The sequence below is a fragment of the Delphinus delphis genome, chromosome 8, assembly GCF_949987515.2.
Source record: "Delphinus delphis chromosome 8, mDelDel1.2, whole genome shotgun sequence".
Taxonomy (NCBI): Eukaryota; Metazoa; Chordata; class Mammalia; order Artiodactyla; family Delphinidae; genus Delphinus; species Delphinus delphis.
Window position 1 is genome coordinate 26725799 of NC_082690.1, and position 14007 is coordinate 26739805.

Below are 14007 nucleotides of genomic sequence, written 5' to 3' on the forward strand. Positions count from 1 at the left end.
CAAAAACCTGAAGCTGATTCAAGAAGGAATATATTCAGAAGAAATAGAAAATCATAAGTGTACTCACTCTCCATAATCTACATTCATTTTATCAGTGGCAGTCTGCATGTGTTCTTTCCTGTCTGCTCTTTCTGGAACCTACTGCCATTGTCTGACCTGTAGGGAAGGCTCAGTAGGTGTGGTTCAATGAATGAATGAAAACTACTTGTCTGGGTTGGAGTTATGGTTTTCATTATACAAGAAATGGAATTATGTATGGTAAAAGAAAAAACTACTTTTTTAAGCTGCTGAGGCTCCAACCTGGATGGAGCAATGATACTTGAGTGTATTTTGAACAGCCATCTTTGAGCATGAAAATATGTGCATTTCTTGACATTCATGAGAGGATGTGACCTGAGACATTCATTCTGGGTATTCAAATGTATATCTAAGATAGTCTCAGAATTTAAAAAATTATTAGTATCACTATTTTATATAATTTCCTTTACAGAGTATATTTTAAAAATACTAGCTGGGGCTCTCATGGAAATAGTTTTATAAACAACTATTCATTTCTCTTAGAAGTAAATGTGGTGAATCTGTTCTTATCTGATCTGAGTTATGCATGAGCTTGTTCTTCTGCTCTTTAATTCAAAATTTCTATATTCTAACTAAGAAACATTTCTTATTTAGACTCCATAATTCCTAGCATCAGCATTAGCTGTTGGCTTTATTTTCAGAGTTAAATTTTATAAGAAAGATTTTATACCTTCAAGAAACTTATTGCCTTTATAACTGTACCAATAATAGATGAGATGTGCATACCCAGAGCTTGGTCTAACTTATTCACTACATGATGTTCTGTGCATTGATTTTAGAGTACCTTCAGTCTGAATGTGTTTCTTAGATAAATACTTAACTTAAAAACAAGACCTGTATATATGCTGTCTATAAGAGACCCACTTCAGACCTAGGGACACATAAAGACTGAAAGTGAGGGGATGGCACAAGATATTCCATGCAAACGTAAATCAAAAGAAAGCTGGAGTAGCAATTCTCATATCAGACAAAAAAGACTTTAAAATAAAGACTATTACAAGAGACAAAGAAGGACACTACATAATGATTAAGGGATCGATCCAAGAAGATACAAAAATTGTAAATATGCTCCCAACATAGGAGCACCTCACTACATGACAAATGCTAACAGCCATAAAAGGGGAAATCGACAGTAACACAATCATAGTAGGGGACTTTAACACCCCACTTTCACCAATGGACAGATCATCCAAAATGAAAATAAATAAGGAAACGAGCTTTAAATGATACATTAAACAAGATGGACTTAATTGATATTTATAGGACATTCCATCCAAAAACAACAGAATACACTTTCTTCTCAAGCGCTCATGAAACATTCAACAGGATAGATCATATCTTGGGTCACAAATCAAGCCTTGGTAAATTTAAGAAAATTGAAATCATATCAAGTATCCTTTCCCACCACAATTCTATGAGACTAGATTAGGAAAAAATCTGTAGAAAATACAAACACATGGAGGCTAAACAATACACTACTAAATAACCAAGAGATCACTGAAGAAATCAAAGAGGAAATCAAAAAAGAAACAAGTGACAATGAAAACACGACAACCCAAAACCTATGGGATGCAGCAAAAGCAGTTCTAAGAGGGAAGTTTATAGCAATACAATCCTACCTCAGGAAACAAGAAACATCTCAAATAAATAATCTAACCTTACACCTAAAACAATTAGAGAGAGAAGAAAAAAAAAACCCAAAGTTTGCAGAAAGAAAGAAATCATAAAGAACAGATTAGAAATAAATGAAAAAGAAATGAAGGAAACAATAGCAAAGATTAATAAAATTAAAAACTGGTTCTTTGAGAAGATAAACAAAATTGATAAACCATTAGACAGACTCATCAAGAAAAAAAGGGAAAAGACTCAAATCAACAGAATTAGAAATGAAAAAGGAGAAGTAACACCTGACACTGCAGAAATAAAAAGGATCATGAGAGATTACTTGCAAGCAACTGTATGCCAATAAAATGGACAACCTGAAAGAAATGGACAAAGTCTTAGAAAAGCACAACCTTCTGAGACTGAACCAGGAAGGAATAGAAAATACAAATAGACCAATCACAAGCACTGAAATTGAGACTGTGATTAAAAATCTTCCAACAAACAAAAGTCGAGGACCAGAAGGCTTCACAGACGAATTCTATCAAACATTTAGAGAAGAGCTAACACTTATTCTTCTCAAACTCTTCCAAAATATAGCAGAGGGAGGAACACTCCCAAACTCATTCTGAGAGGCCACCATCAACCTGATAACAAAAGCAGACAAAGATGTCACAAAGAAAGAAAACTACAGGCCAATATCACTGATGAAAATAGATGCAAAATTCCTCAACAAAATACTAGCAAACAGAATCTAACAGCACATTAAAAGGATCATACACCATAGTCAAATGGGGTTTATCCCAGGGATGCCAGGATACTTCAGTAAATACAAATCAATCAATGTGATAAACCATATTAACAAATTGAAGGAGAAAAACCATATAATCATCTCAATAGGTAAAGAAAAAGCTTTCGACAAAATTCAACACCCATTTATGATAAATCCTTTATCAGTTGCTTCGTTTGCAAATATTTTCTCCCATTCTGAGGGTTATCTTTTCGTCTTGTTTATGTTTTCCTTTGCTGTGCAAAAGCTTTTAAGTTTCATTAGGTCCCATTGGTTTCTTTTTGTTTTTATTTCCATTTCTCTAGGAGATGTGTCAAAAACGATCTTGCTGTGATTTATGTCAAAGTGTGTTCTTCCTATCTTTTCTTCTAAGAGTTTTATCTTACATTTAGGTCCTTAATCCATTTTGAGTTTATTTTTGTGTATGCTGTTAGAAAGAGTTCTAATTGCATTCTTTTATATGTAGCTGTCCAGTTTTCCCAGCACCACTTGTTGAAGTGGCTGTCTTTTCTCCATTGTATATTCTTGCCTCCTTTATCAAAGTTAAGGTGACCATATGTAAATGGGTTTATCTCTGGGCTTTCTATCCTGTTCCATTGATCTGTATTTCTGTTTTTGTGCCATTACCATACTGTCTTGATTATTATAGCTTTGTAGTATAGTCTGAAGTCAGGGAGCCTGATTCCTCCAGTTCCGTTTTTCTTTCTCAAGATTGCTTTGGCTATTGGGGTCTTTTGTGTTTCCATACAAATTGTGAAATTTTTTTTTTTTTTTTTGCGGTACGTGGGCCTCTCACTATTGTGGCCTCTCCCGTTGTGAAGCACAGGCTCCGGATGCGCAGGCTTAGTTGCCATGGCTCATGGGCCCAGCCGCTCCGCGGCATGTGGGATCTTCCCAGACCAGGGCATGAACCCGTGTCGCCTGCATCAGTAGGTGGACTCTCAACCACTGCACCACCAGGGAAGCCCTAAATTTTGAAATTTTTTGTTCTAATTCTGTGAAAAATGCCATTGGTAGTTTGATAGGGATTGCATTGAATCTGTATATTGTTTTGGGTAGTATAGTCATTTTCACAGTGTTGATTCTTCCCATACAAAAATATGGTATATCTCTCTGTATCATCTTTAATTTATTTCACCAGTGTCTTACAGTTTTCTGCATACTGGTCTTTGTCTCCTTAGGTAGGTTTATTCCTAGGTATTTTATTCTTTTTGTTGCAATGGTAAATGGGAGTGTTCCCTTAATTTCTCTTTCAGATTTTTCATCATTAGTGTATAGGAATGCAAGAGATCTCTGCATTAATTTTGTATCCTGCTACTTTACCAAATTCATTGATTAGCTCTATTAGTTTTCTGGTAGCATCTTTAGGATTCTCTATGTATAGTATCATGTCATCTGCAAACAGTGACAGCTTTACTTTTTCTTTTCTGATTTGGATTCCTTTTATTTCTTTTTCTTCTCTGATTGCTGTGGCTAAAACTTCCAAAACTATGTTAAATAATAGTGTTGAGAGTGGATAACCTTTCCTTGTTGTTGATCTTAGAGGAAATGGTTTCAGTCTTTCACCATTGAGAATGATGTTGGCTGTGGGTTTGTCATATATGGCCTCTGTTATGTTGAGGTAAGTTCCCTCTATGCCTACTTTCTTGAGAGTTTTTATCATAAATGGGTGTTGAGTTTTGTTGAAAGCTTTTTCTACATCTATTGAGATTATCATATGGTTTTTATTCTTCAGTTTGTTGGTATGGTGTATCACACTGATTGATTTGCGGATATTGAAAAATCCTTGCATTCCTGGGATAAATCCCACTTGAACATGGTATATGATCCTTTTACTGTGTTGTTGAATTTTGATTGCTAGTATTTTGTTGAGGATTTCTGCGCTTATGTTCAGCAGTGATATTGGCCTCTAAGTTTCTTTTTTTTGCGGTATCTTTGTGTGGTTTTGGTATCAGGGTGATTGTGACCTCATAGAATGAGGTTGGGTATGTTCCTTCCTCTGCAATGTTTGGAAATAGTTTCAGAAGCATAGATGTTAACTCTTCTCTAAATGTTTGATAGAATTCGCCTGTGAAGCCATGTGGTCCTGGACTTTTGTTTTTGGGGAGCTTTTAATCATAGTTTCAATTTCATTACTTGTCATTGGTCTGTTCATATTTTCTATTTCTTCCTGTTTCAGTCTTGGGAGATTGTACCTTTTAAAGAATTCGTTCATTTCTTCTAAGTCGTCCATTTTATTGGCATATAGTTGCTTGTAGTAGTCTCTTATGGTCCTTTGTATTTCTGTGGTGTCAGTTGTAACTTCTTTTTCATTTCTAATTTTATTGATTTGAGTCCTCTCCTTTTTTTCTTGATGAGTCTGGATAAAGGTTTATCAATTTTGTTTATATTTTCAAGAACCTTTCCTTCCTCTTTTGTTCTGCTTTGTGATTTGATGACTGTCTTTAGTGTTGTGTTTGGATTGCTTTTTCTTTTGTGTGTGTGTATGTATTGTAGCCTTTTGGCTTGTGGTTACTTTGAGATTTTGATATAGCAGTCTATATGTATATATACAAGATTATTTTAAGTTGGTGGTCTCTTAATTTCCAATGCATTTCCAATATCCTGCATTTGTACTCTCCTCACAGTTGCTGGTTTTCGATACCATATTTGCGTGTGGATGATTTCCTACCTTTATTGTATGTTTGCCTTTACCAGTGAGCTTTCCCATTTGTTATTTTGTTTTTAATTGTGGCCTTTTCTTTTCTGCCTAGAGATGTTCCTTTAGCATTTGTTGTAAAACTGGTCTGGTGGTGCAGAATTTTCTTAGCTTTTGCTTGTCTGTAAAGCTTTTGATTTCTCTGTCAAGTCTGAATGGGGGCCTTGATGGGTAGAATATTCTTGTTTGTAGGTTTTTCCCTTTCATCACTTTAAATATATTGTGCCACTCCTTTCTGGCTTGCAGAGTTTCTGCTGAAAAATCATCTGTAACTTTATGTGGATTCCTTTGTATGTTATTTTTTGCTTTTCCATTGTTGCTTTTAATATTTTCTCTTTGTCTTGAATTTTCGTCAAGTAGATTAATGTGTGTCTCAGCATTTTCCTCCTTGGGTTTATCCTGTATGGGACTCTCTGCACTTCCTGTACTTGGGTGATGTTTTCCTTTCCCGTGTCAGGGAAGTTTTCAGCTATTATCTCTTCCATAATTTTGTCAGGTCCTTTCTCTCTCTCTTCTCCTTCTGGAACCCCTATAATGCAAATGTTGATACATTTAATGTTGTCCCAGAGGTCTCTTACATTGTCCTCATTTATTTTCATTCTTTTTTCTTTATTCTGTTCCATGGCAGTGATTCCACCATTCTGTCTTTCCAGTCGCTTATCTGTTCTTCTGCCTCATTTATTCTGCTATCGATTCCTTCTAGTGTATTTTTCATTTTACTTATCGTATTGTTCACCTCTGTTTGTTCTTTATATCTTTGTTGAATATTTCTAGTATCTTCTCAGTCTGTGCCTCCATTCTTTTCCCCAGATTTTGGATCATCTTTACTATCATTACTCTGAATTCTTTTCCAGGTAGATTGCCTGTCTCCACTTTACTTAGTTATTCTTCTAGGGTTTTATCTTTCCCTTTGTGTTGAACATATTTCTCTGTCATCTCACTTTGTCTAACTTTCTGTGTTTGCAGTTTCTATTCTACAGGCTGCAGGATTGTAGATTGCAGGCTGCAGGCTGCAGGTTGCAGTATTATAGGTGGGTGAGGCTAGTCTAGAGGGTTGTGCAGGCTTCCTGGTCAGCAGGACTGGTGCCTGCCCACTGGTGGGTGGAGCTGGGCCTTGTCCCTCTGGTGGGCAGGGCCATGTCAAGGATGTGTTTAGAGGTGGCTGTGGGCTCAGGAAGAGTTTTGGCAGGCTGTCTGCTGATGGGCGGGGCTGTGTCCCCTCCCTGTTGGTTGTTTGGCCTGAGGCATCCCAGCACTGGAGCCTACAGGCTGTTGGGTGGTGCCAGGTCTTGGTATCAAAATGGCGGCCTCCAGGAGATCTCACACCAATGAGTACTCCCTGTTACCTCTACCTCTGCCACCAGTGTTTTTATTCCCACAGTGAACCACAGCCGCCACCCCACCCCACCCCTCCAGGATACATTCCAAGACCAGCAGGTAGTTCTGGCCAAGCTCCTATGAAGTCTCTGAGTCCCTGGGTCTCGGTGTGCGTGAAACTTTGTGTGCACCCTCCGAGAGTGGAGTTTCTGTTTCCCCCAGTCCTGTGGAGTTCCTGCAGTCAAACCCTGCTGGCCTTCAAAGCCAAATGCTCTGGGGGTTCCTCCTTCCAACACCAGGCCCTTAGACTGGGGAGCCTGACATGGGGCTCAGAACTCTCACTCCCGTGGGAGAAACTTTGTGATGAATTTTCCAGTTTGTGGGTCACCCACCCGCAGGAATGGGGTTTGATTGTGCTGCAAATGTGCCCCTCCTACTGTCTCGTTGTGGCTTCTTCTTTGTCCTTGGATGTAGAATATCTTTTTTGTTGCTTTTTGTTCAGCAGTTAGTTGCAATTTTGATGTTTTCTTGAGAGGACTTTAGTGTTTTTGTGAGAGGAGGTGAGCTCAAGTCCTTCTACTCCACCATCTTGTTTCCACCACTGTCAAGAGTTAAGTACATTTATATAAAGAATCTGCTTTAACATATGGTGGGTATTCTTTAAAGGCAATTTCATTAGCCTGTTTACCTTTTTCCATATTTTGGATTATTTTCTTAGGATAAATTTTTTGAAGAATGATTATTGGATGAAAAATTGTGAACATTTTTATCTTTCTTAAAAAATGGTTTGTCAGGGCTTCCCTGGTGGCACAGCGGGTGAGAGTCCGCCTGCTGATGCAGGGGACACGGGTTCGTGCCCTGGTCCGGGAAGATCCCACATGCCGCGGAGCGACTAGGCCCGTGAGCCATGGCTGCTGAGCCTACGCTTCTGGAGCCTGTGCTCCGCAACGGGAGAGGCCACAACAGTGAGAGGCCTGCGTACTGCAAAAAAAAAAAAAATGGTTTGCCAAATGGCTTTTTAAAATTGGCCTAGCCAATTTGTACTGTCAACAACACTTTATGACAGGAAGTTGTATCACAGTGCTATCACTGTGGTATACTTTGGTTTTAAAATATTTTTGATACTTTAATAGGGGAAAAGTTAAACCTTGTTTAGTTTGATTACTAAGTTGGATACTTTTTCATTTTTACCAGTACTTCCAGAATTTCATATTTAATATTATGTTGAAGACTTTAAAAATTATATAGAAGTATAAAGTATACATTTTAAGCCCAACCAATATGTGTTTTTATTGTCATTCATCTCCATCCCACATACAGAAATATGTAGCTTTACATGAGTCCCTTACCATTAATGAGTATTTATACATAAGCTATTTTCTGTCCTGTTTTTGACATTATGTAGCATTATTAGGGAGAATTTCAAATATCTGGTACTATCCTTGGTATAAAAACTTAAGGGAATTTAAAAATAGAAAGGGAAGAGAAGAAAATACTGTTGATTTGACTATAGTATTTGGAAGACTCAGGCAAAATAAGTGAAAGGTGAAAGTACTGAGCCAGGTATGAGTCAGGACTACATTAGACCTGGTACTTTATGACTAAAATTGCCCCTGATTTCATTTGTTGGTGAAAAGGAGTGCTCTGTACAAATAATTGTAAGAGTCTGGCAGGAAGAAGAAGGAAATTTTCTCTAGTTTTTGTTCGGTTGCTCTTCTCCTTGTTCTGTTTTATCTGTGATCCTCAGATAATAACTCTCCTCCTCTGAGTAACTGTCAAGCTCTATCTCTGGGGATAGGCACATTGGATTTCTTCTTGTTGACTTTTAGCAAGGTAATAGTTGGGCATACTTGAAACTTCTGTTTCCATGAACTGAATTTTATTGTAATAAAACCTGGCAAAGACCAAAATATAATATACATATTGTTTGAGTGGTACTGTCATCTTGATATTGTGACTATTGGCATAAGATATGGAAGAAAATAAATAAGAGTAATAGCCAGTTATATATCTTATACAGGTAAAGGGAGCAATTAAGTGGGAATTGTGCCACTGTTGTTATTAATGGGCCCTTAGTACTTTTCCATCTTAAAATTATACCAAAATGATATTGCTATACTTTACCTCTAGCTTGGTACCTTTTATTATACCTCAGATATTAATGCAGCTGTGGGCTGGAATACCGAAGCTATTTAATATTTATTAGAAACTGAGCAAATTCATATTAGGTATGATTGGCATGGCAGTGTGACTTAATAAGAATTGTTTTGACATGAAGATTCATATCTTTATTCTCAGATGGACTGAGGGAACCCTGATCCCTTAGCAATGATCAATGCTTACTTATAGCAAAAATTCAAATGAACCTGAGGTGGCTACTTCTGTTAGATGAAATCTACTTATACATATCTTTTCTCTCTTGTAGAGATTGGGTTAAGAAGAAATATCTGGAGATAATTATTAGTGATTTAACATTCTTTAAGCTCCTCCTATTCCTCCCTCAATTTATATGTGCACATTGCACATGCTTGTGTGTGCTCTCTGTCTCTGTCTTTGTTCCTGTCTCTCTCTATATATGGTATTTTTAGAACTAAACAGCAAAACTGTGTACAAAAACAACAACAAAACTAGAGAGCATATAGGCAGTCCTAGCCCACAAATACTTGCCACAGAACCAGACATATGCATAAGGCATGTTAGGCCTCAGCTGCTTGGGGAGATGAAAGGATGCTGCCAGCTGCCTTCAGTGTTATCATTCCCATAGAATGGTTTGGTTATGCCAAAAGGTTTAATTCAATAGCATTTTACAAATTTTGAATTCAGGTATTTAGCAGAACAAGACTCAATGGCTTTAAAAAATGAAATAAATTATTTAACTTTATTTGGGAAGATTTTATTTTATGATGGTGCAAGTAATACATAGAGAAAAGTATAAAGGAGAAGGAAAAAAAATAAGCCATCCTCCTGATATCTGGGTCATTACTGAATAGTTTATATACTAATAAGAGATACCTTAGAACCTCTTTATTTGTAGCTTCCCCCAAAAGACTAAATGTCTATGTTTATGCGATAATTTCCATTTTAAAATGTGTGATATTGGACTTCCCTGGTGGTCCAGTGGTTAAGACTCTGCACTTCCACTGCAGGGGGTGTGGGTTTGATCCCTGGTCAGGGAACTAAGATCCCACATGCCGTGTGGCGCAGAATATAAGATACGATAAGGTATAAAATAAAATAAAGTGTGATATTACAAAAAGATCAAGATTCTGGGTCGTGATTAATTAGATGCCAATTAGGACCTCCCATTTCCACCAATGTTATTTTTATTCTAGTTATTTTGTTTCCATTCACTAATTTGAATTGTTTGATACCTGTTAAGGTAATAAATGCTGCCCTGTAAATTATATAAGCTGACTTTGTACTGGTTGTAAGAACCTATAATATCATGGTCTTAGACCCTTTCACAATGAATATGAAATCTGTCTAATAACTTTATGACATTTAAACAAGTTGTTCTGAAATTCTTTCTTTATCTGTTATAGATTGGCTGTGATCGTAGCCAAAACCTTGTGGACATTTGTAGAGAGAAGCATTATCAGGCCTTTGTCTGTGATGCTTTGGCAGTACCAGTCCGCAGTGGGTCTTGTGATGCTTGCATCTCCATTGCTGTTATTCACCATTTTGCTACAGCAGTAAGTATTGTCTTTCTTGCTCCAAGAACTTGTAACTAAGTGGCAGGAAATGTTCATGGATTTTACTGATTTGGACCCCATTTTAGCTTTTCCTTTCTTTCCATTCTCTTTTCTTGTCAGTTTACTGCAGTTTTTAAAGAAAGCCTGTGGAATGGAGATGAGTTACATGGGAGCTGTGATTACTTAAACAGAGGTCTGATGAGACTATGCATTTATTGCTGCACATCTCTGCCTTTTTCCTACCTGAGTCTTACTCATCTTTAAATGTCTTCCTCAAACCCACAGAGTCGCAGAATTTAGCTGTAAGAGACTTTAAGAGATCATCAGCTCTAAGCCTCTTGAGTATTCTCTCTGTCTCCTCAGCCTCTGAGCTTCTTCTTTATTTCCGTTTCCCATTTTGCTTTCTCGGCTCTCACTCTCATTCCTGACATCTGAGTCTCATGTTCTTCCCATTCTATTTTTCTTCTTTTCCTGTTCTTTTCTTCAAAACTCAGGTATTTATATGGTAGTAGTATGCTGATGCTTTTAATTAGTCACTCTGCTTCTAATTTTAAAATAAGTGAATTTAATATTTTATATTTTTCTTATAGGAAAAAAAATCTTATTATTCCTAGGTGTTACTCGTTTCCCCCAATCTAAGCAATAACATTATAGATCCCTTTGTGCTGGAATTCCTGGCAGTTTCAATATATCTTATGATCTCAACTGAATTTCAAACAAAGCAGAAAAGCCTCTATGCCTCTGTATTATTATCAGAAAGAAAAAAAAAGTTTTCCCCTTTTATCAACACTTTTTTTCCTCTCAATTGCAGAGCAAAATTCTCCTTTTTCCCCCCTTTTTTTTAACTATAAGATTTGTTTCATGTTTGATTTTCTGTATTGTCCATCTTAATTGAAAATAGTCCTATAGTCAGTTATATTTTCCTGTTTCCTCTCTGTATCTCTTTCTCATTGATAAATGGCAATATGGTTTTTTGTTGTTTTTTTGTTTTAACTAGGAGCGTAGAGTGGCAGCTCTCCAAGAACTTGTTCGACTCCTAAGACCTGGTGGGAAGGCACTCATCTATGTTTGGGCAATGGAACAAGAATATAATAATAATAAGTCCAAGTATCTTAGAGAAAACAGAATTAGCCAAGAAAAGAAAGAGGAAATCAGCAATGATACATCAGTGCAAGAGTTGCTTGTGAAGCAGATGCCTGATGTGGGCAATCACGATTCAGCACCTTCTGTTCCCTCCATTAATGACTTTCAGGATAGAGGATATAATTCAAGGAAAGTTACTAATTCCAAGTTGCCTATTCACACTAATAGGACTTCTTTTCATTCTCAAGACTTACTGGTTCCCTGGCACCTTAAGGAAAATCCTGGTAAGGGCAAGTCTATTGAGCCATTTGGACCATTAGGATCCCATGACCCAGGTCCTGTGTTTCATCGTTACTACCATGTGTTCTGTGAGGGAGAAATGGAAGCTGCCTGCCAGACTTTGAGTAATATCAGCATACTGCAAAGCTACTATGATCAGGGGAACTGGTGTGTGATTCTTCAAAAGGTCTGATCATCTCTATGAACATATATACAGTGAATAAATGTTCAGCTTTTTTTAAAAAAAAAGGAGATTAAATTACCTGTATTATTAGTTAAAGAGAAACCGTGAGGAAAAGTATCAAAGGAGAGTGCCTGAGAGAAATTGTAAGTAGAGATTAGTTAGGAAATATTCGATCTTCTACTATTGCTGACATCATTTAATCCATAAATGTAGGCTTCTCCTATAGGGAGTAACAGGGATGGTTTTTAAAAGTGATTGAAGTAGTTTGTGAAATATTTGGGATCCTAGGGTAAGAGCACAGCATTTTAAAGATAAACTTTTGTTATAAAGTGTTACTAAATGAACTAAATCGTATAGAATCTTAGTGAAGTAATCACATAACATTTTATCAATAATAAAGAAAATATTCCTGTTCGGTAGAAAATTGTCTGAAGTTTTATCTGTGATTGTTAGCTCTGTAAAATCATAGATGATAACCACTCTGTCACTACACCTTACTAGCACAGGGCTTGACACATAGTAGGTACTCAGTAAAATTTTAGTCAATTGGATAGTACCCATATATTAATATAGGAACTTTCATCCAGTAAATACTTATTGAACCTCTACTCTGTACCAGTTACTATTTTAAGTTCTGGAAGGGGAACAGTGAACAAGAAAAAAACAAAGTCCATGCCCTCATGGAGCTTACATTCTAGAAGGAAAGACAGACAATAAGCAAACAGATACAGGTGATAAATGCTATGGAAAAAAATTAAAACAGAGGGTTTCACGTGAGAACAAAAGGTTATTTTTAAAGGGCTGAAATAACTACTAATCCTGACTATAGTTATTACCAAGAGTTAATTGGTATTCCTAATGCATTGGTCTGGATGCTAAAGGCAACCCAAATATGCTCTTTTTTTTTTTTTTTTTGGCTGAGTGGCATGTAGGATCTTAGTTCCCCGACCAGGGATCAAATCCTCGCCCCCTTAACCACTGGACTGCCAAGGAAGTCCCAGCAAATATGCTCTTTTTTCTTTAAATTGTTTTTTATAAATTTATTTATTCATTTATTTAATTTTTGGCTGCATTGGGTCTTCGCTGCTGCATGCCGGTTTTCTCTAGTTGCTGAGAGCAGGGGCTACTCTATTGCAGTACACGGGTTTCTCATTGCGGTGGCTTCTCTTGTTGTGGAGCACGGGCTCTAGGTGCACAGGCTTCAGTAGTTGTGGCTTGCGGGCTCTAGAGCGCAGGCTCAGTAGTTGTGGTGAAAGGGCTTAGTTGCTCTGCAGCATGTGGGATCTTCCCGGACCAGGTCTCGAACCCATGTCCCCTGCATTGGCAGGTGGATTCTTAACCACTGCACCACAAGGGAAGCCCCACAAATATGATCTTTTAACTCCTTTATTTAAATAGCAAAACTTAAGAATTGTCAGTTAGACCTAATTATTCTCTGTTAGCCAAAGCTATGGTGTCATTATTGGGTATTTCTAGTTCTTTCATAGTTTGTTCCAGTCCAGTGCAATCAGGGATTATGTTTTACCTACATATATGCCATAGTTACCCAGTTAACATACCTTATGTCAAGCTTCCAGGAGGCACAGAGGTCAAATTATCATGCAGAAGGGAAAACATTTTGGTTTATTCTTTTTTTTTTAACATCTTTATTGGGGTATAATTGCTTTACAATGGTGTGTTAGTTTCTGCTTTATAACAAAGTGAATCAGTTATACATATACGTATGTTCCCATATCTCCTGCGTCTCCCTCCCTATCCCACCCCTCTAGGTGGTCACAAAGCACCGAGCTGATCTCCCTGTGCTATGCAGCTGCTTCCCACTAGCTATCTATTTTACATTTGGTAGCATATATATGTCCATGCCACTCTCTCGCTTTGTCCCAGCTTACCCTTCCCCCTCCCCATATCCTCAAGTCCATTCTCTAGTAGGTCTGTGTCTTTATTCCCGTCTTACCCCTAGGTTCTTCATGACCTTTTTTTTTTTTTTCTTAGATTCCATGTATATGTGTTAGCATACAGTATTTTTCTCTCTCTCTTTTTTTTTTTTTTTTTTTTGTGGTACGCGGGCCTCTCATTGTTGTGGCCTCTCCCGTTGCGGAGCACAGGCTCCGGACACGCAGGCTCAGCAGCCATGGCTCACGGGCCTAGCCGCTCCACGGCATGTGGGATCTTCCCGGACCAGGGCACAAACCCGTGTCCCCTGCATCAGCAGGCGGACTCATCCACTGCGCCACCAGGGAAGCCCTCTTTCTGACTTACTTCACTCTGTATGACAGACTCTAGG

The 14007-nt window shown here is 37.6% G+C and overlaps 1 protein-coding gene across 2 annotated transcripts in view; it reads left to right on the top strand.

Moving 5' to 3' along the window:
* Nucleotides 1-12236, top strand: part of ALKBH8 (alkB homolog 8, tRNA methyltransferase) — a 70621-nt gene extending 58385 nt beyond the window's left edge. For both annotated transcript variants that reach the window (XM_060017189.1, XM_060017190.1), the window contains 2 exons: nucleotides 10028-10177; nucleotides 11175-12236. In XM_060017189.1, coding sequence (XP_059873172.1) covers nucleotides 10028-10177; nucleotides 11175-11732 — 708 coding nt within the window. In that variant the 3' untranslated portion in view covers nucleotides 11733-12236. The remainder of the gene's footprint in view (nucleotides 1-10027; nucleotides 10178-11174) is intronic.
* The last annotated feature ends 1771 nt before the right edge of the window (nucleotides 12237-14007 follow it).